Raw genomic sequence first — 25,161 nt, 5'->3', positions numbered from 1 at the left:
GCAAGCCGTAATTTGCCGGAACAAATGCACTGGCAGCGGTCGTCCTCGAGTTCGACTTCATTGAATCGAATCGGAAGTTCTTTCAATCGACGTCGTCCCTACCTGTAGCTGTCGGATGGATGGGGAAGCATCATAATTAGAGGCCCATAATGAGATCTCGGTATGCGTAGTCTACTCCGGACTGGGCTTCGTGAGTCTCAGGTTTATCAAGCGGTCCGGACCCTGGTGGGGTGGAAATGCGCAATTGCGCATCGACATCGCAATCGTGGACGTGTCCACCGCACTCATTTTGACCATGAGGTTGTGACCTGGACTCTTTTAATGGGTACCGAGCGATCCGAGCAACTCATATATGACGTTCAGGAGGTGGGTGCTCGGATAAGAAGCCTATCAGCGGTTGAAGCGTTCGTAATTGCGTCCTACAAAGGCATGGAGGGACCTCTTGCTCGCATGGTCTTGTCCGATCAGGCTCCATAGCACTTGTCAGGATGCATTTCCACAATCCCCTTCCAACAAAGGCGAAGCTCGTCCATGCCCTATCCTCCCCCTCCAACTTCGCCTCCGCTATCACGGTGAAGGACTCATCCTACACCTCCTCCACCTCAATCGTCGCCCTCTCAAACGAAGACTTAGACCCGACTCCGCCTTTTCGCCGCACCTGGCGCGCTTGGCATTTCTTTGCTTTCTTCTGGTCCGGTTCATTCTCCGGGTCCGGATGGACTCTCGGCTCAGCCATGGTTGGCACAGGGTTGTCTTGGTGGCAAGCGACCATCGCCATCATTATTGGCAACGTTTTGGCTGCGATCGTATCAGTTCTCAATGGCCGTGCAGCGTCGGTTTATCACATCGGGTTTCCAGTCTTGGTGAGGGCCAGTTGGGGGATCTATGCAAGCTACTGGGCGGTGATGACGAGAGCTATGGTGGCGGTTATCTGGTTTGGGGTACAGACGTACTATGGCGGTGTATGTCTCGCCATCTGTCTTCGCTGTCTCGCACCCTCGTGGGAGCGTATTCCGAACCATCTTCCTGCGTCAGCTGGAATCACCTCCGCAGACCTCCTCGCAACCTTCCTCTTCTGGCTCATCGAGCTTCCGTTCATGTTCATCCACCCCTCGAAGATCAGAACCCTCTTCACCATAAAATCCATCGCCGTCCCACCCGCCTGCATTGGCTTCTGGATTTGGGCTCTCGTTCGCTCTGGTGGCAGTGGCGCCTTCCAGTTCAAGAACACCGCTTCTGGTTCAACCCTCGCCTGGGCCATCCTTGCCGCCTTGAATAACGGCATGGGCTACGCATCCGCAACCCTCGTCAACCAACCCGATCTATCCCGCTACGCCCGGAACCCACGTGAAGCTCTCATGGGCCAACTCATCGGATACCCGCTCAGTAACATCATTGTCGGATTCCTCGGACTCTGCGTCGCTTCAGCGAGTGCGAACATCTATGGCGCCGTATATTGGAACGTCTGGGACCTTATGAGCAAAATGCTCGACGAGTCTTACACCTCCGGCACCCGCGCTGGTGTCTTCTTCGTCGCATTCTCCTTCGCCTTCGCATCCCTCGGCATCAACGTCGGGTCCAACTCCCTCCCATTCGGCTCAGACGTCACCGCCCTGCTCCCTCGCTATATCGATATCCGCCGTGGTCAGCTGATTTGCTGGGCGATTGGTATGTGTATCTTGCCATGGAAAATGTTGCAAACTGCGACCGGGTTTATGACCTTCTTGAGTGGGTATGCGATTTTCATGGCGCCAATTGTAGGGATTATGTTTGCGGATTATTTCGTTGTGAGGAGGGGAAATTTAGTTGTTGAGGAATTGTATGATACCACGAAGGGGTCGGCGTATATGTACTGGCATGGAATCAACTGTCGGGCGATTGTGGCATACGTCATTGGGTGGATTTTGCCGTTACCGGGCTTTATCGCTTCTTTCGGCACAATCACCGTTGGGGGCATGTATCACGTCTTTGAACTGGGGTGGGTCGTGTCTTGCCTCATGAGCTTCTTCACATACTGGGGCCTTGCCACCATTTTCCCCTTTGCGGATGGTGACGTGAAGAACATGCGGTTCGAGGAGCTCGGAAAGATGGCTAATGCCGCAGAAATCGAGCTCGATGGACAGGAGGTTGAGCAGGTTGTCGTAATCCCCGACGGGAAAGGCAGGAATAATGCGGACAAGGAAAAGGGAACCGAAGGAGTGGTTACTCTGCTCGCTTGATATCTTTGCAAGGTCTTGGCTGTGCGTGTAGTTTTACCCGTAATATGGCGTTACTCCGTTCTAATTGGCTATATGGTTTCTTTTAATAATTTGTCTATCTATCATGACCGGCATTCACGAGCGTGGGAAAATAGCACGCCTAGGCTTCAAAGGTTTTCCGGGGGTAGCTATATGCCCGTGTAGTTTGAGCCTGACAACAGAGGGTTTCTCGTGCTAGATGTCGTAATCAAGTGGTGTGTCGTGGCGAATGTTGTAATAGTTCGCACACTTAGATGTTCCCGGACGTTAGATGCTGATATTTGCTGTCCTGGCTGCAGACGTAATCCTTATGCCACGGTCAAGCAGAACAAATCCATTCAGATACACTCAGTACCCATTGTCCGGACGGAGGTTCATCTCAGCTGGCACGTGTCTGGGTCTGTGTGCTCAACTCCTGGCGCGTTTCGATCACCCCTGAGCTCGAACTGAAGGATCCGGAGCAACCAAGGCCAGAGCTCTGCACGATCTCGATCGACTGGACTCGAAGAACCAGTCAAGGCCCTCAAACCTCTTTTCTGCACTTCTTTCTCGCTCTAGCATTTTCACACGGCGTACTACGTGCGCCAATGCCACTCCAAGTGTCCACAACTGACTCCTCGTTCGCTGACAACAGCTATTCCACGAGTCTCGCCACGAGCGTATCTGACGAACTGAGCGCATACATCCCGCATTCTAGGTCCATCTCCCGCTTTAGGGACGCTCATGGCGTAGCTGACTGGTGAGGATGACAGGTCGGCGAAAACCCAACCCCTTGCTCCTATTGACTGCGAAGAGGATGATGACATGCAGATGTTTCCGGGTATGGGAAGGAAGAGGAGAAGTGGAACAAGAAAGCAGAACGAGAAGAACGAGAAGATGAGAGAAGACATAGAAACACTGTTGCGTGGTTGGAAAAGGGGAGGAGGCGTGGCTAAGAAGCATACAGTCGACACTGTAGCGAAAAGTGGATCCATCACGACAAGCAAAGGAAGAATGGGGAGAGTTACTACCAGTACGCCGAAGAAGGTACGCTGTCTGCGGCAGCTAGTGCTCTGACATGGCTAATCCGGAGTGTACAGCCTGGCTTTCTCAGCGGTAAAAGTCAAGGCGGACTTCCCACTTTACTTTCGGGTCATGCTACGCTGAGAGGGGCACCTACGCTTCCGCAGCTCTTCCCAAAAGCACAGGCGACCGGGCTTCGCCATTCCGCGACATATGGAAGCCCTGCACCTACAAAGCTCGCTTCGGATATTGGCCAGTCACCTAACACGCTGTACGCTGCGTTTTCTCATACTGCTGCCGAAGCGAGTGCTGCGAAAGACACATGGACCAACAAATTTCATTCACAAATCTTAGAGCGCATCGAGAGTGCTACACATCATCAACAACTCTCAACACCTGCCCGTTTCATCCAGCAACCGCCCGAGCTCCCACCCAGCTCTTTCTCCTTCGCCTGTGATGAAGAGGGAGAACTGGACGAGGGTGAGTCCGGGTACCACTCATTTATCGCGCCGGTGCAGGACAGCTGGCAGGATAAACTTCAAGGAGCAGTGAATGAACGAATTGAGACGGAGGCTAGCGAGTGGATCCAAGGCGGGGGTCATGGAGGGAGGGGTCAGGAGGAAGAACCAGTGTTGGAGAGTTTGTGGTTTGAGCCGGAGGTTGAGGAGGAGAACCCGTTTGCACGTACACACGCGATGGATTTGGAAAATCGGTTGGGATCGGAACAAGGATTTGCAGCAATGGTCCGGATGGAAGAAGATGTAGCGGGGAGGGCAATGGACTATCAGGAGATCGATGAGGGCTTTGAACAGGGATTCTGGCAGAGGAGAATGGAGCCGTAGAGAAAGGAAGGCATATCAGATACACGAGTGGGCAGCATACTATCTACTAATCGAGCATCCCCTTTGCGAAGGATGGCATGTAGGTATTGTTGACAGGAGAGATTCAATTGCTAAACACCAACGTGTACCGGTATCCAAAAAGAAGAAAAGAGCATAAGCCTATGCATACACCGAGGAAACCGTATTTTAAACAAACGTAAAACGCAACTCAACAAGCTCTCAACCAAAAGGTAATCGCAAGCGAATGGACAGCTAATAATACAGCTGCTGGATCTCATCCAACATCTCAACCTCCCCCGGTTCCCCACCCATTGCCATAAGAGGATCCCCCATCCCATTCTTCATCGCACCCTGCACCGGCTGCGGTCCCGGTGATCCTTGACCTGCACTCGCTTGCATCATACGTTGCATCTGAAATTGCTCCATCTGCATCACCATCTCCGCACTCATTCCCATGTTCATACCCATTGCGGCGGTGCCAGTGTTGTGGTTGTGGTTCATCTGGGTGACATATTCCCATTCCTGATCAGCGCTCCATGCACTGCTACGACGCCTTCCGACGCCGACTGCGGGGTCATTGGAGTCGTTGTGATCGGGGAAGAATGAGGATTCTGGTTGTTGGAGGGGAGATGGGTCGGCGGAGTGGACGTGTGAACTCGAGCTATCACTCATTTGTGGCATGCTTTCGTCGCTATTGGTTGTTGAGCCGTGGTGGAACCCCGGCGGGGTTGAAGGCTGAGCGGAGGGACGGCCAAGGCCAGCGACGTCTTGGGGTTCGATAATGACTTTGTCACCGCACCAGCCGCCTTCGGGACGGGATCCGGAGACGAGTTCGGCTTGGAGTTGGGCGACGTACATTCCGGACATGGAACAATATGCTGCTTCCTTTCCCAAGTTCTCGAGGATGACCTGGAGTGCGTCGCGCATTTCGTCTCTCACCCCCATTCCTGGAACAATCTTGTTCCCAGCTTCGTTAGAAGCGTTAAGCAGGAGGACGAGGACGCGCCCACCAGAGTACAGCGAGAACCCACGATTCGTGATCATGTAGTTGAACGAAATGGGCATGTCCTTCGTCAACCTCAATAAATTCGCCATCTCCATTGAGGCGGAGTAACACCTACTTACGCTCCCCTCACGATCCAAAGTGACCGCACACGAACTCGTCGTCTCGAGGACTGCGGCGTGGAGGTGAATCACACATGTCAGGAAACCGAGGTTGAGACACAGCACGCGGGGGTCGACGCTACCGTTGAGGACGCGGAGGTGGAGGGGGAGGGAGGAGAGGGTGTTTTGGATGAGGTTGTCGAGGGCTTTATGACGTTCGGAGTAGGGCATGCATTGGCTTCGACTCTCACGATTGATGTGTTCCGAGATCTTGCCCAAGAGGGCACTCGCCCTCAGCAATGCACCCCACGGACTTGTCTTCTGGTTCATACTCGTCACATGCAGAGGGAAGAGTGGTTCACCTTCACTCTCCTCCCCAATATCATCCCTTTCCCACTCAGCTTCCGACACAGGAAGATTGGTGGTAACATCACTCTCATGCAACGCACACGGCCACCCAGTCCCCACACTCACCTTCCTATCCTGCGCAAACACTCCCCAAAACGTACGACGACGTTCTTCAAGCTCAGACTGATCCTCCGCCTCACGGATCCCCCACTTCTTCTGTGTCTTTTGTGCTTTTCCCGTCAGCGGCTCACCGGAATCAATACGATGCAGACCCATCATGAGCGCACACCGTGCCGCCGCACCAACGGACATCCATGCGGAAGGCCAGTATGCGTGGTGGATCTCGTAGACGGCGACGTAGGTGTACGCCTGGATCACACCCAGGTCACAGATCGATTTACTCTCCCTTCCCGTCTCCAGTTTATGAATTTCGAGTTTCGCACGGGAATAGTACCCATCCGCCAACGCGTTCAACCTCACATCCTCATGCCCCGCAGCCGCAAGTGCCCAACATGCAAACCTCAACGCCAACACCGGCCTCGCTCCCGGTGGTACAAGTTGACGGGAGAGAAAACGTCCTCGGTGAAGGATTGGCATTGCGTGCCACATCGTGTCGCAGAATCGGCGGTTGAGGACGTCGATGAGGTTGGACGGGGGTAAATCCTCTTCACGTGGGTTCATACGCATCAGCTCCCACAACTCGTCAAACTGGGCATCGGCCTCCTCACTCGACATCGACTCGAAGCTTTGCAAGTTCGGGATCTGTGGTTGAGAAATTGCGGGAGTGGACGGTTGAGCGATTGTGGGTTGAGGAAGCTGAAACCGGTTGTTGGAGAGATCGAGGGAGTTGAAGATATCGTTGGGCTTATACGTACCATCGATTGGTTGCCATTGTCCAGGCGTCGTCATATTAAGATCGTTGCCGACACCGGAAGCTGTCGTCGCCACGTTCATCGCATTGGTCGGCGGTCCAATTGGGATCATTCCGGGAATGAAGTTGGTGATCTCACGCTGCTGCGGCATCGGAGGCATGATCTGTGGTTGCGGGACCATACCACTGAACTGGAGGTGTTGCTGTTGCTGTTGCTGGCTCTGACCGTGTTCACTCTGCTGAGGTGGGTCCTGGATCCTTAGTTCTTGCGCCGATTCGAGGAGCTTTTCGACTTGTGCTGTACCCACATCGTTAGCTCTGGTGAAAGTGGCGGCAGATGATGGTAAATACCAAGTCTGTTCTCAAGACCTTTGACGTAACCTTGACGAGGTCCAGATTTACGACGAGTCTCATCGTAACCGCACTCATGACCAAGTCTGGAACAATTCCCACAAAGAGGCCTGATGCCATCGCACCGCAGCTTACGACGACGACAGATAACACAAGCTGTGGACACAGATCAGCACTCACACTCAACCAATCCGTTTGAGTCATCCAGCATACCTCGGCGCTTCACCTGCTGACTAGGAGCCTTTAAACCAATTCCGTTCGTCTCGGCCATCGTGGATCAATGTTTACACGTATACGTATAGTGCGGTATCGAAACACAGACGTTGGTCGCCAAGTGGCTCTGCCGAGAAGATATAAGAGAAATCCCCCTGCGACGCACGTCTCGTGTCCGCTCTCATTTAACTTCTGGGTAGAGAGGATTGCGTCAGGTTTCAACCTCACATGTGATGACTAATGTCGCTTAACGATTCATGGTCCCTTCACCCGTTTGTTCAAACACTGCCTCGGATTAGATCGACACCTCTCCCAATTAGACTCATTGCGACAAGGTCTGGACAACTGGACCGTAGAGTTTCAGCCAATGAGGATGCGTCATAGCAGTTGAGCGGACGAAAGACGGCCCGTTTCCCGTGTCCCTACCGGGGCGTTTGTCTCATACGTAGGTCATGCCCTGAGGAAAAGGCCCTGCATGCCTTCTTATCATTAGAGTTTGAGTTTGGCTATTGGGCATCCGGAGCGCGGTAGGTTTTGCGATTGGGTTCGAGCGGTGAGGTGATCAGGTCGCGTCATCGAGGCTGTGACAGGTTACCTCGAACTCGTGTCATGACAGGCCTAGGTAACAAATGTCGAGCACCTTCCAATTGCAATTGCTTCAGCTGATCATGAGTCACGGCCAGCTTGGTCTACGCCCCACAAAAACACCTCGCACTTTATCTTATCTGTTCCGAAGGCACTTACGCAGGCCTAGAATCAAACGGCGCCGTTTACCGGATCGGTTGCGCCTCCGTGCTTCTAGTTTCAGGATGTTTGCTGTTTCAGACGCGTCAGCATAAAACAATGGAGGACCTGGTGAGCCAATTTGGACGTATGTAAAGTGAAGGCGGATAAACTTGGAAGAGGTTCGAGAACGGGAATTGCACGGAGTGTCGGACGAGTTGCCGAGATTTGTAACGTAGCCTGAATGTGCATGTGTATATGAGCTTGTGTCCAGGTTACGTCCGTACGTGTATCGAGGAACTCCAAAAGAGCAGACGAGCGTGATCATCCCCTGCACCCGGCCCGAACTCTAAAGTTTTCAGGCGCGTGTCCATTACAGTTTCTGAAGCCGCAGAAGCCGATAGGCTTTGAGAATGCTGGCAGTGTCAGGACGTTTAGACATGAGCCATGGATTTCTCAGCGGGCTTGTGGATGCTGGATCGAGATCTAGCTGTCGCAGCCAAGCATCAGGGGCTGTTCTCAGTTCTCGGGATGTCGAACGTCATTCGTGTTTGCATGACGGAAGTACGGGGAAATAACAAGCGATGACCATCCTTTCGTCCCCAACATGTTTGCAACGAGCCTCGTGGACGTCACCGGATCCTTACTCTTGTCACCTCAAGGCCCGGGATGGAGGTAGGGCAAGGCGAGTGTTCTGTGGCTCCAAGCGAACCTCCTTTCATTCAAGCTTAACCCTGACCCTTCAAGATATCGAAACGAGTAATCAACCGTCACACGCTCGAGAGTCCACGTGTGCACTTCGACGTTACGCGAAAGATCGCGGGGAGGGTACCTCCTTAGATACATCACATGCACGTCCCACAGCAGCAAATGGCTACACCAACCATGGGAACGGTAACAACCTTCGTCGTCGAATAGCTGGAGCCTCAAATGTTACGCTGCAATTAACGTGCATCGGAGTGCAGGTGCACGTGACGTCATGACCACCGCCTGAAAGGATTCTTCTCACGACGTCAGCGTAGCTCCTCCCAACCTCCTCCAACCTCCTCCAACCTCCTCTCCCTGATCCCGCCTCTTGCTGTTCCCGACACCTACGAACCTACAAGGATGCCAGAACTTGCCGAAGTCGAACGTGCCCGAACCTTCCTCCACACCCATCTCGCCTCAAAACGCATCACCTCCATCACCGCACCTGACGACGCAATCCTCTACGTCTCTCCCACGTCCGCCACGGCATTCAAGGACGCCCTCGAGAATCGAATTATCGGTAGTGTTAAGAGGTATGGGAAGTACTTCTGGTTCGAGATGGAAGCGCAGGAGATAAGCGAAGGATTGTGCGTACTGATGCATCTGGGCATGACGGGCTGGCCACACATCCGCAACACAAAAACCCACTACTACTCCCACCGCGACGCTTCATCCACCGATATCTGGCCACCGAAGTTCTGGAAATTTACATTGATGATGGACGACGGCACCGAAATGGCATTCTGCGATCCCCGCCGCCTGGGACGGGTGAGGTTGGTTCATACCCAAGATCCCATGTCCGACGAACCCCTCTCCCGCCTCGGTTTCGATCCAGTGATATGTATGCCCTCCCTCCCCCTCTTCTCCGCCAAAGTCCGCGCGCGCCGCGTCCCGATCAAAGCACTCTTGTTAGATCAAGCGTTCAGCGCAGGGGTAGGGAATTGGGTCGCGGATGAGGTGTTGTATCAAGCGGGGATACACCCCGAGCAATATTCGAATACAGTTGACGAAAGACAACTGGAGAGATTGTGGGAATGGACTAGGAAGGTACCTGTGACGGCGGTGGAAGCTGGTGGTGACTCTGATAGCTTTCCTGAGGATTGGCTATTCAAACACAGGTGGAGTAAAGGGAAGAGTAAGGGGAAGAAGCGGAAGGTCAAAGAAGAGGAAGATGTGGAGGATGGGAATGGTGGTGGGGTGCAAGCTGGCTATATGCCATCCGGTGAGAAAATCACATTCATCACCGTCGGAGGCCGGACCTCCGCAGTCGTTTCAAGCCGACAAAAACTCATCGGAACATCCGACATAGACGGGACTTCGAAGAAGGTAACAAAGAGAGGTGGTACGAAGAGGAAGAAGGTCAAGGAGGAAAGCGAGGACGAGGAAGAGGAAGAGGAGAACCCAAAGCCGGTGAAGGAGGAGAAGGAGGTGCATGAGGGTATGAGGAGGTCTGGGAGGAAACGGAAGACGGTGAAGAAGGAGGATAGTCTTTCTCCTCCGCCGTCAGATCTAGAATGATCAGGCTTCGCAGAAATACAATAAGGGTTTCATCCAGACCTAAGTGATCAATCAGGCTACGTCATATGCCGTGACGTTGACTTTTTCTGCGGCTGGAGTGAGTCCAGTTTCGGCAGAGCCGTTGGTTAGGTAAGCTCAAGACGTACGTACTTGTCAGAAGAATATAGGGCAGAAATGATTGGAAATCACGACTTACGAAGTAGCTCCTGCCGACGCTGAAGCGATCGCGAATGACAGCCTCATCCGTCCCGAAGCCGCCAGAGCCGACAACTCAACCTCCCGTACCGATGCGCGCAGCTTGTCCTCCCATGCACCGCGAATCCATTCGTTCTAGAATATCCACTTTCTCTAATTTATCAACCGGAATGACGCTCAATGTCTCTCGGCTATTTCTCGTCCCGTGCGATTTTCCAAAAACTGCGCGCATCGCCGACGGTTGACTCGCGTCGGCTCCCCGATCGAGGGAGTCGTCAACGTCATCCCACGCGAATGCATATGAGGGGAAAGAGTATGGAGGAGGTCATTCATCAGCTGAGGAGGTCATTAAAACCCTTCGTATGTCCTGGGGGTTGGGAGGATGTTCAGTAACGAGTTCGAACGACCGCGAACGAGATCATATCAAGAGGGCTTAACTTGAAGATGCCAGCACCAGACTGGTTTCGCGAGTCCTTTGTAGGGATTTTGTTGCGTGGTGCGTTTGGGCCAAAGCTTGATTTTCTGAAGTATCCCGAAGAGATCGAGGGACAGTTCCCGGAGCAGTATACGAAGGAGTATATTGAGCGGGAGACCGCGGCTCGTGAGCAGGAGAAGGAGGAGAATCAACGACGACAGGAACGAGGCCGTCAGAACTCGAACTCGACCGCCGTTGACTCTGGCTCCCAACACTCTGGCGAGGATAACGACAACGAAAAGCCACGAGATGCAGACGATGAAGAGAAGGGCAAGAAAGACCCATACGAAGGAACTCGTAAGGATCCCAATGTTGTAACGTGGTACTCCGACATCGATCCCGAAAACCCTGCCAACTGGTCCCTTGGAAAACGATGTTCCGTCACCGCCTTGATCTGTCTATTGACTTTCGCAGTCTACATCGGGTCATCCATCTACTCCCCCGGCATCCCCGATATCGAACAACGCTGGGGGATCACCCAAGTCCCTGCGACACTTGGTCTTACAGCCTTCGTTGCAGGATACGGCATCGGACCGATGTTCCTTTCACCGCTGAGCGAGATCCCGGCGATTGGGAGAAATACGATTTACATCATCTGTCTTATCATTTTTGTTTGTTTGCAGGTGCCTACTGCGTTGTGCGGTGGCCTCGGCGCATTGATTCCGTTGCGATTTGCTGCGGGTTTTGTTGGGTCGCCGCCGCTTGCTACGGGTGGAGCGAGCATTGGTGATATGTTCGGGCCCAAGAAGCGCGCGTACCCTATTGCTATCTGGGGGTGCGCAGCTGTCTGTGGACCCGTGCTCGGTCCTCTCCTTGGTGGTTTCGCTGCGGACGCGAATGGATGGCGATGGACGTTTTGGGTGTTGTTGTGGTTGAGTGGTGGAAGTCTCTTGATCCTCGCTTTCTTCCTCCCTGAAACGAGCGCGGAGAACATCCTCGTTAAGCGTGCCCGCAGACTGAGGAAGTTGACCGGTAACAAAGACCTCAAATCGGAAGGCGAGATAGAGCAGAGTCAGATGACAGTCAGCCAAGTTGCTGTCATGAGCCTCTGGCGTCCATTCCAGTTGACGTTTGGTGAACCTATCGTCTTCTTGCTCGACCTCTACATTGCTCTCGTGTACGGTATTCTCTATATCTGGTTCGAGTCGTTCGCGATTGTTTTCACCGAGTTCTACGGTTTCAACCTCGGAGAGGAAGGTTTGGCGTTCATGGGCATTCTCGTAATGACAATCATCACCACGTTCGGATACTTCGCCTACTCATACTTTTACCTCGAGAAGAAATTCGATGATGAGGGTAATCTTCGCCCCGTCGAGCTGCGGTTGCAGGCGGCGATGTTTGCGTCGATCTGGATCCCGATCTGCCTCTTCTGGTTCGGATGGACGTCTCGTCCCCGTATTCACTGGATTGTCCCCATCATCGGATCCTCATTTTTCTCAGTGGGTGCGTTCCTTCTCTTCCAGTGTGTCATCAACTACCTCGGAGACGCGTACCCCAAATACGCAGCGAGTGTCTATGCCGGAAACGATTTCTTCCGTGCGGCGTTTGGTGCTGGGTTCCCGTTGATTGCGACTCCGTTGTTTGCGAACTTGGGTATTGGATGGGGATGTTCGTTGCTTGGGTTCATTAGTGTGGGGATGATTCCGATTCCGTTCGTGTTGTATCGGTATGGAGGTTGGTTGAGGAAGAAGAGTAAGTACGCGAAGAAGCATGATTGAGAAGCAGGAATACCGGTTGAGATGTATGATTATGAAACAAAGACGTGCCAAAACGATAATAGGAGAATTTGCTACATAATAGCTATCGTGCAGAACTCTATATAAGAGGATCAGAAAACTTAATACAGAAATGAAACTTATGGCGTGAAAAAAAAATATCGTTAAGAGAAGGATGCACCATATTAAGCTGAAATAGTAGTCCAAGCAAAGCGTCAAACCAAAACTCACACGCATCCCAAAACCATGCTCCTCCATTTCCTACAGTAATAACCTACACATCGCTCATCCTAATATCATCAACCCTCGTCTCACTAACCTTCTGATCATGCACACTCTTGGAGAACTGGTTCTCCGAATCGTGCCTCAACCCAGCAGCCGGGCTCCACCTAACACTGTTCCTCGGGCTAACCTCCTCGTACATGACATCAATCTCCTCCAAACTCAAACCCTTGGTCTCGGGAATGAGGAAGTAAGTGAAGATCAAACATCCGAGACAAGTGGATCCCCAGACGAAGAAGACCTTGGCACCGAGGTTTGCGTTTCCGGGTCCGGCGTCGACCATGTAAGGCGTCGCGTACCCGATACCGAAGTTCCAGAGCCAGTTGGAGGCGGTGGAGAGGGACATAGCCTTCGCACGAATCGAGAGCGGGTAAATCTCACCACAGATAACCCAGGCAATCGGTCCCCAACTCGCCGCAAAGAAGAAAATGTAGATACACACGAACGAAATCAACACCCTCTGTGCCGCAAGGTTGTCAGAACCAACAGTGACACCGACGATGGCGACGATGAATTCACACAGACACATTCCTGCTGCTCCGATGAGGAGGAGTTGACGGCGGCCGAGGCGTTCGACGAGGTACATTCCTGGGACGGTGGAGACGACGTTGACGACGTTTGTGATGATTGTGATGATGAAGGGGTTGCTGATGCCGGATTGCTCGAAGAAGGTTGTACCGTAGTAAACTGTGACACACTCATTAGCCTCTTGAATCTCAAAACGGACAGGAGGAAGGCCACATACAGATAAAGTTGATACCAGTCAACTGCTGCCACGCCTGCAGGAAGATACCAGTAAGAACCCTCATGCGGTTCTTTCCCTTGCCCTCCCTGAAGCAGTCCAAGTAGGTTCCACTGCCAATGCGTCTCTCATGCTCCAAGTTCGCCTGGATCTCAGCGAGTTCAGTCTTCAACTCCTCATCCTCCAAATCACAGTTCAACAAGCGCGACAACGAGTGTGCAGCAAGGTCGTTACGGCCCTTCTTGATGTAGTAGCGTGGGGATTCGGGGAGGAAGAGCATTCCACCTGCGAGGATCGCAGCCCAGATGAATTGGATACCGATGGGGATACGGTAGGCAGAGGCGTCCGGACGGTCTTTGCAGCCGTTGTTTGCGATGGCGGCGAGGAGGAGACCGATGGTAATAGCCCATTGGTAACAAGACACAACAGTACCACGAATCCACTTTGGCGAACACTCACTCTGATACATCGGTACCAAACAACTCACGATACCGACACCCAAACCCGCGACGAATCTTCCGACTGAGAAGACAGCGACACCGACAGCAGCGGTTTGGAGCGCAACACCGACACAGAATACGAGACACGCGGCGATGAGACCCCATTTGCGGCCCATGTAGTCGGAGAAGGGGTAACCGAGGAGAGCACCGAAGAAGGTTCCGGCGGAGAGAATGGAGACCATGAGGGATTTGTCGGCGGAGGGGATGTAGTGGACGCCGTCGGGGCCGAGGGTACCGAAGACCTCGAGGAAATGGGGCATGGCGATGATACCGGAGATCGTTCTGTAACGTTTGCGTCAGCGATCGATGTTACATTGCGACAAGAGCAGAGGAGGAACATACCCAGTGTCATAACCAAACAAAATACCACCAAAGGCGGCAAAGCATGTCATCAGAATCGCGGGTAGTTTGCTGTTCGCCATCTTTTTTCCACAGCTTGCTTGTTGATCCTATGAGACTGCTCCAAAAAGCTGGGGACGGACCGGTTTATATAGAGAGGGCACGTGTCCACGGGCATTTGAGTTTTCGCTTCTGCGCTCCGCAATGTACTCCATTTGTTGGGGTGCAGATCCCCCGCTGCCGTATTAGTGTGTTTCGTCCCGGAGGTGGCCCCGAGATGGCGCCGAGATGCCTTGATCGAGAAGGGAAGGCTTAACAGTTATAAGGGTGATTGTTGCCAGCTGGTCGCGGCGTACATGTACAGGTCTCCTCTCTCTCTCTTCAAGCTTCCTCTCCTCCCCCTTGATCCGCCACCCAATCCTCCTTCTTCTTCCTGGGGTTCTCACTGCCTAGGCCTCTTGCTCGAAACCGGCGACTTTCCTGGCTCCAAATCCGCTTCCGTCTCGCAGCCTATTTCCCGTCCCTTCCCCATGGACGGGCACCCGCCTCAGGATCACCCCACAAAAACGAGGCTGAGCAAGCCGCGCCCCCAAATCCCCGCGAAGTGTCGCCCTAGTCGGCCCCGCGCTCGCCTATTGGCGAAATTGACCAAACAGAACACCGAAAATCAGGCGATGCGTATAGGGGCTGTGATGGAAGCCGAAATCGGTCCGAGTTCGGTGCGAGAAAGGGGGCGAGGCGTACGGGGCGGAGGATTATTGATGCGGTGCAGAGGGAAGGGGCTTCGGGCCAAAGGAAGGGCTGTTGTCATCTGACCGTCATGTGATCGCCAGATTGGTCCTGGCCATCGGCAGCGATCCCCACATCCAGGAGCAGGCGTGGGAACGCGATAAGCGCTGTCGGCTCTCCTTTCCCCTGCAAAGATCAAAAGCGCGCTTGTCCCTGGCTGTACGGCAACTTCCGCACACGCCAGGCGACAACAAAACTCACCACCGACGCTCCCTCCCCGTCCAGCATACAGTCCAGCTCAGCTGCTACGATGTCGCTCCCAACAAGTACGGTCCTGGAGATCACAACCACCATCCACCGCCAACTAACAACCTACACACTCCCACCCGGCTACACCCTAATCTCCGGCTCCCCAACCTGGACCTCAACCCCCGCCGGCTACACAATCCACCCCGTCTCAACCGGTCTTGCGATCCCCGTCCAAGAAGGTTACAACGATCCCCAAAACTTCTTCCACTACATGCCGAACTATGGATTGGCCATCGCTGCACTCGTGCTTTATGGATTGGTTGTGGTGGCGGGGTGTTGGCAGATGGTACGCTGGCGCGCGTGGTACTTTGCGCCGTTGGTGGCGGGGGGAATCATGGAGTCTATCGGGTACGGGGCACGGATTCCGTTGGCGAGGGATCCGGCGGGGAGTGCGACCCTGTTTAAGTGTATGGATGCGTGCGTCATCATCGCGCCCATCTTTTACGCAGCGGCTGAATACGTCTTCCTCGGACGCTTGATGAATTATGTCGGGCGACAACACTCTCTATTGCCGCCCACGTTGATCTCGTATATCTTTGTCGCGTCGGATGTGGTTAGTCTATGTATCCAGATCGCTGGGGCTGTGATTTTGTTGAGTGTTGATCAGGGGAAGAATACGCTCGCTCAAATCAACGCGGCGTACAATAAGGGGAATAATGTCCTCATGGCGGGTTTGGCCGTCAACCTCGCCTCTTTCGCAATTTTCTGCCTCCAGATAACTTATTTCGACATCCACACCCGGCGCTCCTCCTCTCCGACGCCCACCAAATGGCGTCCATTCCTCTACGTCCTCTACACATCCTGCTTTTTCGTTCTCATCCGGCAAATCTACCGCGTCATCGAGTTCTCGCAGGGGTGGACCGGATACCTTCCTACGCACGAAGCTTATTTTTATGGGTTTGATACGTTGATGATTTTGCTTGCTGGGGTTGTTTATGTTGGGTGGGGGTTTCCGGGGAGGTGGATGCCGAGGGGGAAGGGGGTTGTTGGGGGGGAGGGGCTGGGGGTGGGTGTTGGTGGTGGGGTTGAGAGTGAGACGGTTGTTGTTGGTGACCGGTTGGAGGGGGAGAAGGCTATTTAAGTTATCACGTGTTCAGCAGCAAACGGAGTGTTAAGGTTGTGGCGCGTGCATTCGATCTGATTGTGCCTGCCCGAGCCACCGCCGATAAGCCCCCCGCCCTCGGCTCCTTCGGCTAGGCCCAACCACTACACCATCGATTGATCATTTGATCTCCGTCGCAACAGTAACTAACCATGTCCAGCCAACTATCTGGCCCACCCCGCGACCTCATCGGCTACGGCCCCTCCCCTCCCAGCTTCACCTGGCCAAACAACGCCAAACTCTGCCTCTCCTTCGTCCTCAACTACGAAGAAGGCGGCGAAAACTCCCTCGCGAACGGCGACCCCGGCTCCGAAACATACCTCACCGAAATCGGTGTATCCCCCTCCAACATCTCCGTCCCACGCCGTCGACGTGACGTGGAGAGCGGGTATGAATACGGAGCGCGGTGTGGTGTTTGGAGAATCTTGAGGCTTTTTGAGGAGTTTGGGTGGGTGTTTACGTGTTGGGCTGTTGGGAGGGCGGTGGAGTTGAATCCGGGTGTTGTCAGGGCGATGATGGAGGGTGGACATGAAATCGCTTCTCACCATTATCGGTGGATCGATTATTCCGCACTCACGGAAGACCAGGAACGCGACCACGTCCGGAAACACCTCCACGCCATCTCAGCCGCCGGTGCGCCCATTCCGAGGGGATGGTACACCGGCCGCTTTTCCTCCCGCTCCTTGGCGATCGTGAAAGAAGTCTACGCGGAACAAGGCCACGACGAGCTCCTATACAGCAGCGACGAATACAACGACGATTTACCCTACTACACACCCCACAACGACCTGATCATTCCCTACACCCTCGACAACAATGACATGAAATTCCACTGTGCGCCAGGCTTCGTGACATCGTCCCAATTCTTCGAATACCTCCGTGACGCGTTCGATGCGCTGTATGCCGAAGGCGTCGCGGGGCGTCCGAAGATGATGTCGGTTGGGTTGCATTGTAGGATTGTGGGACGGGCGGGAAGGGTGGGGGGGTTGAAGAGGTTTATGGAGTATGTGAGCGGGAAAGAGGGGGTTTGGGTTGCGAAGAGGGAGGAGATTGCGGAGTTTTGGAGGAGGGAGGTGCCGTTTGAGGAGTGAAACTCGTTTTATATAGTATGGCTTACTGCCAGCCATGAGCGTGAGAAAGTCATCAAATATCATTCAAGGTGCCGCCGCAAATATCCTACCCACCGTATCCATCATGTCCTTCTCACCCCCACACAGCGGCAACGCCGTCACAAATAACGGGTATAACTTCATAAACGGCTTGTCCTTTCTTCCACCCAACCCAAGCACCCCATCAACAATCTCCCTAACCTCCTTCTTTTCCATCTTCCGCATCGGTTTCTTACCCGCGACAGGCCGATCCACGACAAAATTCTCGAGTGTCATCATGGCTCTGCGGAGAGATGCTTCAACCGCTCTTTCCGTGATTCGTGGGTAATTTCTCTCTCTGGCGACAACGCTGATGCGGAATAGCTCGTTCAGGCAGAACAATCCCATGGCGCGTCGCGGGTTAGGATTTTTGCCCCATTGCTTTTCTTCGGGGGTGAGTGCCGAGGAGGTGCGGATGGGTCGGAGGGGGTTGATCACGGAAGCTCGGGCGAATAATGTGATGTACGCATCAACGAGATCGTCATCAGAAGCAGTAGAGGACTCGTGACCAAGAGCGGTAACAATGGGTTCCTGCAACTGCGATAATGCGTCCATATCGAAATTCTCATCCGTACTGTCGGCCTGAAGGAGATAATCCTCCGGCGAGACAAACGTCATACTACTCATCCCCTTCAACATCGTTCTCATCACCTGGGCACGTCTCTCCGGGGCTTCTCTGAGCAGAACAGGGAGACCCCTCGAAGCTAGTTCGACCAAAGGCTGCGTCGCCGAACGCCATAAATTGGGGTTCTTGCGCGATTTGCCTTGATCTGGTCCGTGATATTTGAGGGTGACGTATTCCTGTAGGACGCTAACCAGACAGTTGTATGAGCCAGAGCGGTAGATGGATGTGTTCTCATAGTGAGCGGCGTAGAATGTTGCCGCGAACTCGATCGCAGCATTTGTAAAAGCCACATAAGTCGGCTTACCCTTGACTCTAAGACCGCCATTTCGAATCGCTAATCTTAGTGCCCTTATTAGGAAGTCCATGATGTCAACTGGTGAATTAGCGGACTCCTCGGTAAAAGAAGTCATGCATGACAGGACCGCGGTCTGTACAGGCGACAGGATGTCCATGTCATAGGGATACGTGCCACCTTCCTGGTACGAGAGGACGTCGTAAAGTATCTCGAGAAATTGCTGCAGATCAGCCTCACCAAGCGCACCAGGTGAGAGTTGACGGAGCGCTCCGAATGTTTTAAGACAGGCATGGAAAGACTCCTGTGACACCGCCTCCGCACTCCGACCGCTTCCGAGAAGACAAGTGCCGGCGTGTGTCCATGTCTGCCAGGACGATTCCCAGAGTTTCAAGCGATCGGAGACCCTTCCTGCAGCAACGAAAACAGTGTTCATAGCGATAAACGCAGCTGGCGTTGTTTTCGCCTCGTTCTGCTCGCTGATTTGGCCGAGAAAGCCAAGGCTGCGTTCCCAGAAAGATAAGAACGAAGGTACACTTTCAAACACCTCGATGTGCTGAGTGAACACGTTAGATATGCCCTCGAGAAGAAGATTGGTAGTTTCCCCATGGCGCAAGTCCTCTTGCTCGTACTCATACTGATCGGGATTCGAATCGGGGTTGTAACTCATCAATTGAGCTAAGATGATCCAACAAGACTGCCAAGCACGAACACCTCCATTGAAGTTTGAGAAGACCCGGAAGATGATCTGAATCGCGGCATGTCTCACCTCGGGTCTCTCGTCTTTCGCCAGATCGCAGAGCTGAAGGAGCAGTCGCATCCACAATGCATACACATCCTCGGGTCGTTCTTGATTTGAGCGTATAACATCTTCGTAGCCGTCAAAAACACGCTCAAAATCGACCGAAGACGGACATTGCGCTTGAATGTAATCAGACAAGATCCAGAACAAACCAACAGAGGTCAAGGCAGCATTGAAATCTTCATCTTGCCCAGCGAACGAGCCAAGTGCCTCGATGAGCGTGGTCAGCGCTGCAACAGGAACAGCGGCGAGATACTCGGAAAAAATGAGTTGGACGGACTCACAAGCCAACCGTACCAATTTATCTGAGACAGGATTGAGCGATAACAGTTCCGGCGTTGGCGTGGCCGTCCCAGACCCAGAACTCGCAGACCTCGTCGTCGTAGATCGGAGAATCTCGATGACAATATCCCATCCCTCCGTCAGCGCTTGGCCAGACTCGTCAAGCACGTCTTTCAAAGTCTCTAGCGCCAATCTCCGGATTTCGAGTTCAGCAGCTTTCGTCGAAGAGTCTGGGATAGATATTGTTGACTGAGATTGCGTGACAAGCACTAGAGGTTCCAGTGACCGTAGAAAGCGCTGCTGAGCCCCGGCTATCTCGTATACCTCCTCTTGCAATGACAATAGCTTGGCAAGCCTGCATATAATCTTAGCTGCCCGGACCCGAACATCATTGGATACCTCCCTCGCTCGTACAGTCTTGTGTAAATGCTCGACGATGAGCTTCCACCCCGACGCCTCCGGCTTCAACCGCGCGAATCTTGGAATATTGTGCTCAGCAACTTCAAGCAACTTGTCCAATGCAAAGGTTTGCTTCAGGGGATTCGACGTCAACGTGATAATCCTTGACAGACTCGCCGAACTCGCGGTTCGACGGTGACTGTGCCGAATTATTGCCGCAGGAGAAGGCGGGGGCGAGGAAGCATTTGCAGAGGACGCAACATATCCAGGATCCGACTCCGTACTCGTTATCAATCCAATCAGGGTCGCGTTCAACTGACAAAGACACTCAAGGAACCCCCGGAACTCGGGATGCGCAAATGACGTCGTCTTCTCAACCATCTCCTTCATACGTTCCTGCAACTCAACTACATTCCTCGGATCAACTCCCAAGTCGTCCGGCCTTTGACTCGTTCGTTTTGACGAAAGTGATGTAGACGTCGACAACCCCAGATCAGCTTGCTGTAAGCCCTCTAAGACGATCGACCACGCCTTCCCGAGGTCGTCTCCAAGTTTGAGACCAACGTCGAGCAAACACTTAACGCAAATCAGGTTCCGACTCGAGAACGGCTGTTGCCCGCCGCCGTCTTGAAGTGTCCCCACTGGTGTAATGGAGCCGGGCGAAATAGCCACTGCTTCGGCGCCCCACAAACTCCGTGCGCCATCAATAACCTTCGATATCGTAGGCGAGGCCAACGCCATAGAGAACGAAGCCGTGCTCAAACTGTAACCTGGTTGAGTTGACCCACCAGCACCTGCATCTGCACCCAACGGGGTCGCATACCGCAAAAACATCGTCATGAACGCCTCAGCCGGTGTCGCCAAACCCAGACGGCAGAGCAGCACGGTCAACTCCCCAAAGGACCCCACGATGCCTTCGAAGAGTGTCGAGTCGAGGAGTGTCGAGGATAGAAAGGTCGAGAACGTCGCCAACAACCCCGGCCAGTTATCATTCAGAATCAGCTTACACTCCATAACATCATCGTAATCCACCGGCTTCTCGCCTTTGAATTCCCTCACCATACCCTCCTCACTCTCCATAGAGCATTTCCCGGGTCCGCTCGTGATACTGGACCTGGCGTCAGATGGAGAAACATCTTCCGCCCGTACGGCCTCAGCAAGGGCTTGATCTCCCTCCACCAACGGCCCACAAAACCAAACTAACCCCTCCACGATCCCTCTAACACACTCCACAACAAGCAACCCCAAATACCCGGACGCGATTCCCGGCGGCGGACCAGATTTATCCAGCATCTCAATATACGGAGTCTTCGGCTCACAAGAATTAGACACTATGAGATTATCCTGTGATGTACCAGTGAGCGCTGTCGACAATATGTTTGCGACGCCTCCAGCTACTTCATATGCTGACTCCGCGCGATTCAACGACGGCATCACAGCAGGCGTTGAGGACGCAATCTTCTCGGACGCGAGACGGTTTAGCGCCGTTACCAACTCCCTAAGCATCGGTTTATGCGTATCAGCAGCATCGTACGATGTGTAAATGAGTCGTAGTAGATCATGTTCTCCGCAAACCGTCTCTCTCAGTATCTCCATCGCCAACATCCGTCGCCACGCAGCGGATGTGGAGTCCGGTTCGAGCATATGGAGGAGTAAAGACAAAATGATCTCACACTCCGTGACGAGGTGTGGCAGGAATCTTCGAAGTAGTAGGGATACAACGCGGGCTGTCCGGATGGTTGTGGTGAAGTCTCGCTTTTCGGAAAAAGATTGGATGATGGGAGGTGCCAGTCGTGCTTGTAATACTCTCACAAACTCCTCGTGGGTTGCCAACAAACTACTATGCCCCGACAAAATCCCTTCGATCAATTCCAGAGCCAGGTCGGTATGCAGATTATTCAATTTGAGGAAGGAAGGGGTGCTGGTCCCATCTCTTGCACCGCCTACCAAGATGCACAAATCCTCGAATATCTTCTGGGCGTCAAGCAGCGATCGAGCGGCTTTCTGTCCTTCGTCACCTTCGACCTCGCAGAGCTCGAAGCGCGATCGTAAGCATTGCCGTAATGTCGCGCCGGCGATATCACTGACCAGCCCGCCCCCTCTCGTGGTCGCAAATTCAAAACAGATTCGGAGTGCATCGGATAAGAGTTCGCCTGTTAAGGCATGAGCATAGTAGGGCGAGGTGAACAATGGTGGTAAACACTGTAAAAGCTTGAGGTTGATATCCGTGCTCGGAATACGAGAGGCGACGACGAACGCCCGAATCAACGAATGCAGCGACGTGTCCGGGATAGCGGCAGTCGGTATCAGCCGCTGTAACGCCAGTAAACTCGAATTAACGAACTTTGCATCCTTCGTCTCGCATGCCCTCCAGAAAGTCGTAAAGAAGGCCGGCCGGGCACGTAGTTCGTTAGCTAGGTCTGATTCGCCGGATGTACGGGCATGACGGGCGGCTTCGGTGAGGAGTTTTGCGGAGGTGTCTGCGGCGTCTTTAACGTTGGATTGCTTCTTTTTGGCTTCGTTCGAGAAGAATGAGAGTTCGCGTTGGAGGAGAGAGAGCATGGCAAACCCTCAAAGGTGAAGACCGAAAGAAGAGTTTCTGATGCAAGCGAACTCCCTACAGGATTGGTGCTCCTGCTCGCGGTGTTGTAAAGATGTGTGAACGGACCGTGCTGAGCACGCTCTGCGCTGGAGCCGATTGGCCTTCGCCGCTTAACTATAGGATACAACTGAAAACGGCAAACAGAACAACTCAGATTGACCAGATCCCAATTGAGCTTCTCCGTTTCAAACCCTTCCTGCGCAGTCGTCGGTGACGCAGCCGTACATCCTGTCCTGCATGAACGGCAGTTGTCAACTCACCTCCATACAATCCTAATTACGAGCAATCAATTACAATGGCAAAAGTCCCACGTAACTTCCGTCTTTTGGAAGAGCTAGAGAAGGGAGAAAAGGGAATTGGAGACGGCTCCTGCTCCTACGGTCTGGCTGATGGAGAAGACATGACCATGTCAAACTGGAACGGGACGATCCTCGGCCCTCCTCACGTATGTTCCCTGAATTGCCACTTCTCATCCATATTGTGCTGACTGTTCGTTTGCTTTGTACAGTCAACCCACGAAAACCGCATCTATTCCCTCCGCCTCCACTGTTCTCCCTCCTACCCCGACACCCCCCCAACTATTTCATTCATCTCCCGCATCAACCTCCCCTGCGTAAACGCGACCTCAGGGCACGTCGATCCGAGTCGACTAGGTGTTTTGGCAAGTTGGAGGAGTGAGTATACTTTGGAGACGGTGTTGTCGGAGTTGAGGAGGGAAATGGGGAGTGGTGCAAATAGGAAATTGGCGCAGCCCGCGGAGGGGTCAGAGTTTTAAGGAACGGAAGGAAGTGGAATATATGAGTAATTTCATTTTCATGGTCAAGTGAGTACACAGGTGTCAGCGGTTAGATCGCACATACAACAAGTACCTAGGCACATGAACCTGCCTGGGAAGGTTGAACGTCACACCATCCACCCTTGCCAGATTCTCGTTTGCCTCCGAGGCCCCAAGCCCCGCAAGTTTGGTGACCTCACCATCTCCCGCACCTTCTGTACTTTGTCCCTCCTCGTTCACCTTCTCCCTCTCATGCTCGGTTCCTCTCTCGTCAAGAAGCAGCTGCACGGAGCATCATTGTCTTCAATCGTTCTCCTAATTCTCTTCAAGACATCTTGATGGCCTCCCCAACCTGCTACTCCCCCTCCACATCAGCTTCTCTAATCCTGCGCCCGAGCATGTACATGGGTTTCTGATGCTCTCTCTTCCCCGGCCCCGACCCCTTTGCCTGGCTCAAGATATGTGTCATCCCAAGGCTCTCCAAACAATGCCTTAAATGATGGTCCAGCTCCGGCTCCAGTTGCCCTCGTTTCAAGTTTATCATACGCCAAAATCTACCACAACAGCTGTTAACGTTAGTGAATCTGCGATTCTTTTCCTCAGGTGCTGAGGCCATGTCCGCAGCAATGAGTGGCCAATTTAGGCTGTGTTTTTGGGCGAGGGAGAGAAGGTGGAGGGTTTGGTCATGTGACCAGCGTGCACGTAGTGATGGTTTGTCGTCGTCGGCGGTTGCCTTGTGTTGTAACGATTCAAGGCTCTTCCATTTTTGCCGGCACTTGGAAGGAGTTCGCGTGCCTACCTCTTTAGTGATTGCGGCCCATTGCTCAACTTTTGTCATTGTAGGTTTATCAAGGTATTTTTCAACAGCACACCAAAGCCTCTTTGTTTCATCTTCGGACCATGGACCCTGTCGGGAGCTTACCTCAGTGACGCAGAGCCGCCGGTATTCGTTAATTATGGTGCGGCGTGACCAGCCTGGAAAGTTGTCTTTGACAAGTATTATCCATTTGATGTCCCCGTTACTATGGTGATATTTCCCATCAGAGTCATCCAACAACTTCTGGATCTTTCTCAGCATCTCCTCCGTGAAGCGTCCGTTTGTGTACTCTGTTCCCTCCAAGCCGCAATCATGAAACCGGTACATCATGTTAGACGCGCTTCGCCCTGGAAGCAAACGCAATCGTTCAATCAAACTCCAATTGTTGCCATATACTTCATAGGCTTTTTTGAGAATCTTTTTCTCCTCAATGGTCCAGGGAGTATATGTAGTGGGGGAGAGGGGGTTGTGGGATGTTTTGCGCCATTTCTCTTGGCATTGTCGCACTGTGCGGGTCCCAACGCTGTTCGCAACCTCTTCCCAATTGATATCTTCCCAGGAAGCGTTCATCTGTCCATTGCTCTCAATATAGTCCTCAAATTTCCGGGTCTCCTCAACAGACCACGGACCCTTCCGCAAAACAGGTGCAACCTTCTCAGCTGGATCGGAGGTGGAGGTGGAGGTAGAATTGAAGCGGTACCATGACAGTGGAGGTCTGCAGGCGTGCACGTTGTTGTAGGCCGTAACGCGAGTCACTGGCCGTGTGGTTGTTATGAGCTCGAGTATATGTAGCGAAAGCATTTGTCGCATTTGTTGTACTGCAGCTAATTAACGACGATGTCGCAATCCAGATGGAGAGCGGTGACGTTGACAAGGAGCTTAAGGTTCGACGTCCAGCTTGACTTGCAACATCGCCGTTGATGTAACCTTCGCTCGTTGATACCAAGCATGTACAGTACATCGGTACACAGACGTGGACTGCGCCCAACCGTGCCACACTTCTAAAAATAGCACGACCGTCTCAAAAACGTCAGGTTCAAACCTTAATCAAGAAGAACCATACACCCGCTGAAGC

The 25,161-nt window shown here is 53.1% G+C and overlaps 12 protein-coding genes across 12 annotated transcripts; 8 read left to right on the top strand and 4 right to left on the bottom strand.

Moving 5' to 3' along the window:
- Positions 1 to 162: 162 nt before the first annotated feature.
- SAICODRAFT_37181 (uncharacterized protein) lies at positions 163 to 2,904 on the top strand (the record flags this gene model as incomplete). Its single annotated transcript, XM_019168548.1, has 5 exons — positions 163 to 366; positions 579 to 2,054; positions 2,420 to 2,441; positions 2,509 to 2,588; positions 2,884 to 2,904. The coding sequence occupies 5 exons, from the start codon at positions 163 to 165 to the stop codon at positions 2,902 to 2,904; spliced, it is 1,803 nt and encodes a 600-aa protein (XP_019021484.1).
- On the top strand, positions 2,876 to 4,117 carry SAICODRAFT_67730 (uncharacterized protein). Its single transcript, XM_019170339.1, has 2 exons — positions 2,876 to 3,263; positions 3,317 to 4,117. The coding sequence occupies exons 1-2, from the start codon at positions 3,042 to 3,044 to the stop codon at positions 4,079 to 4,081; spliced, it is 987 nt and encodes a 328-aa protein (XP_019021483.1). The 5' UTR covers positions 2,876 to 3,041; the 3' UTR covers positions 4,082 to 4,117.
- Positions 4,118 to 4,333: 216 nt separating this feature from the next.
- SAICODRAFT_9918 (uncharacterized protein) lies at positions 4,334 to 7,026 on the bottom strand (the record flags this gene model as incomplete). The annotated part of the gene is made up of 3 exons (XM_019172179.1): positions 4,334 to 6,702; positions 6,756 to 6,911; positions 6,969 to 7,026. 3 exons carry the CDS (start codon positions 7,024 to 7,026, stop codon positions 4,334 to 4,336), a joined length of 2,583 nt encoding a protein of 860 aa, XP_019021482.1.
- A 1,772-nt stretch (positions 7,027 to 8,798) lies between these two features.
- SAICODRAFT_97143 (uncharacterized protein) lies at positions 8,799 to 9,956 on the top strand (the record flags this gene model as incomplete). Its single annotated transcript, XM_019172085.1, has 2 exons — positions 8,799 to 9,573; positions 9,643 to 9,956. 2 exons carry the CDS (start codon positions 8,799 to 8,801, stop codon positions 9,954 to 9,956), a joined length of 1,089 nt encoding a protein of 362 aa, XP_019021481.1.
- Positions 9,957 to 10,553: 597 nt separating this feature from the next.
- SAICODRAFT_67727 (MFS general substrate transporter) lies at positions 10,554 to 12,453 on the top strand. The gene is made up of 2 exons (XM_019170338.1): positions 10,554 to 10,797; positions 10,918 to 12,453. Exons 1-2 carry the CDS (start codon positions 10,596 to 10,598, stop codon positions 12,342 to 12,344), a joined length of 1,629 nt encoding a protein of 542 aa, XP_019021480.1. The 5' UTR covers positions 10,554 to 10,595; the 3' UTR covers positions 12,345 to 12,453.
- Positions 12,454 to 12,615: 162 nt separating this feature from the next.
- SAICODRAFT_61687 (MFS monosaccharide transporter) lies at positions 12,616 to 14,296 on the bottom strand (the record flags this gene model as incomplete). The annotated part of the gene is made up of 3 exons (XM_019169860.1): positions 12,616 to 13,310; positions 13,369 to 14,147; positions 14,208 to 14,296. Coding segments are annotated over 3 exons (1,563 nt in total), but the record flags the coding sequence as incomplete, so codon positions are not given.
- A 947-nt stretch (positions 14,297 to 15,243) lies between these two features.
- Positions 15,244 to 16,323, top strand: SAICODRAFT_9914 (RTA1-domain-containing protein; the record flags this gene model as incomplete). Its single annotated transcript, XM_019172178.1, has 1 exon — positions 15,244 to 16,323. One exon carries the CDS (start codon positions 15,244 to 15,246, stop codon positions 16,321 to 16,323), a length of 1,080 nt encoding a protein of 359 aa, XP_019021478.1.
- A 75-nt stretch (positions 16,324 to 16,398) lies between these two features.
- Positions 16,399 to 17,575, top strand: SAICODRAFT_31911 (chitooligosaccharide deacetylase). Its single transcript, XM_019168052.1, has one exon. It carries the CDS (start codon positions 16,497 to 16,499, stop codon positions 17,433 to 17,435), a length of 939 nt encoding a protein of 312 aa, XP_019021477.1. The 5' UTR covers positions 16,399 to 16,496; the 3' UTR covers positions 17,436 to 17,575.
- Positions 17,467 to 22,715, bottom strand: SAICODRAFT_172060 (uncharacterized protein). Its single transcript, XM_019165768.1, has one exon. The coding sequence runs from the start codon at positions 22,452 to 22,454 to the stop codon at positions 17,499 to 17,501; it is 4,956 nt and encodes a 1,651-aa protein (XP_019021476.1). The 5' UTR covers positions 22,455 to 22,715; the 3' UTR covers positions 17,467 to 17,498.
- Positions 22,716 to 22,789: 74 nt separating this feature from the next.
- On the top strand, positions 22,790 to 23,269 carry SAICODRAFT_61664 (UBC-like protein; the record flags this gene model as incomplete). Its single annotated transcript, XM_019169855.1, has 2 exons — positions 22,790 to 22,939; positions 23,003 to 23,269. The coding sequence occupies 2 exons, from the start codon at positions 22,790 to 22,792 to the stop codon at positions 23,267 to 23,269; spliced, it is 417 nt and encodes a 138-aa protein (XP_019021475.1).
- Positions 23,249 to 23,958, top strand: SAICODRAFT_31908 (uncharacterized protein). The gene has a single exon (XM_019168051.1). It carries the CDS (start codon positions 23,372 to 23,374, stop codon positions 23,606 to 23,608), a length of 237 nt encoding a protein of 78 aa, XP_019021474.1. The 5' UTR covers positions 23,249 to 23,371; the 3' UTR covers positions 23,609 to 23,958.
- Positions 23,249 to 25,025, bottom strand: SAICODRAFT_31907 (uncharacterized protein). Its single transcript, XM_019168050.1, has one exon. It carries the CDS (start codon positions 24,894 to 24,896, stop codon positions 23,625 to 23,627), a length of 1,272 nt encoding a protein of 423 aa, XP_019021473.1. The 5' UTR covers positions 24,897 to 25,025; the 3' UTR covers positions 23,249 to 23,624.
- Between the last annotated feature and the right edge of the window lie 136 nt (positions 25,026 to 25,161).

The sequence above is a fragment of the Saitoella complicata genome (assembly GCF_001661265.1).
Source record: "Saitoella complicata NRRL Y-17804 unplaced genomic scaffold SAICOscaffold_26, whole genome shotgun sequence".
In the NCBI taxonomy this organism is placed as follows: domain Eukaryota; kingdom Fungi; phylum Ascomycota; class Saitoellomycetes; order Saitoellales; family Saitoellaceae; genus Saitoella; species Saitoella complicata.
Note: the sequence above shows the minus strand (reverse complement) of the source record. Positions and strands in the feature narration are given on the sequence as shown.

Coding starts and splice junctions, on each gene's coding strand:
- SAICODRAFT_67730 (XM_019170339.1), top strand. CDS start 3,042: ATGCAGATGTTTCCGGGTATGGGAAGGAAGAGGAGAAGTGGAACAAGA. Junction 3,264..3,316: donor CTACCAGTACGCCGAAGAAG/GTACGCTGTCTG, acceptor CGGAGTGTACAG/CCTGGCTTTCTCAGCGGTAA.
- SAICODRAFT_67727 (XM_019170338.1), top strand. CDS start 10,596: ATGCCAGCACCAGACTGGTTTCGCGAGTCCTTTGTAGGGATTTTGTTG. Junction 10,798..10,917: donor ACGACGACAGGAACGAGGCC/GTCAGAACTCGA, acceptor ACCCATACGAAG/GAACTCGTAAGGATCCCAAT.
- SAICODRAFT_31911 (XM_019168052.1), top strand. CDS start 16,497: ATGTCCAGCCAACTATCTGGCCCACCCCGCGACCTCATCGGCTACGGC.
- SAICODRAFT_172060 (XM_019165768.1), bottom strand. CDS start 22,454: ATGCTCTCTCTCCTCCAACGCGAACTCTCATTCTTCTCGAACGAAGCC.
- SAICODRAFT_31908 (XM_019168051.1), top strand. CDS start 23,372: ATGAACCTGCCTGGGAAGGTTGAACGTCACACCATCCACCCTTGCCAG.
- SAICODRAFT_31907 (XM_019168050.1), bottom strand. CDS start 24,896: ATGCGACAAATGCTTTCGCTACATATACTCGAGCTCATAACAACCACA.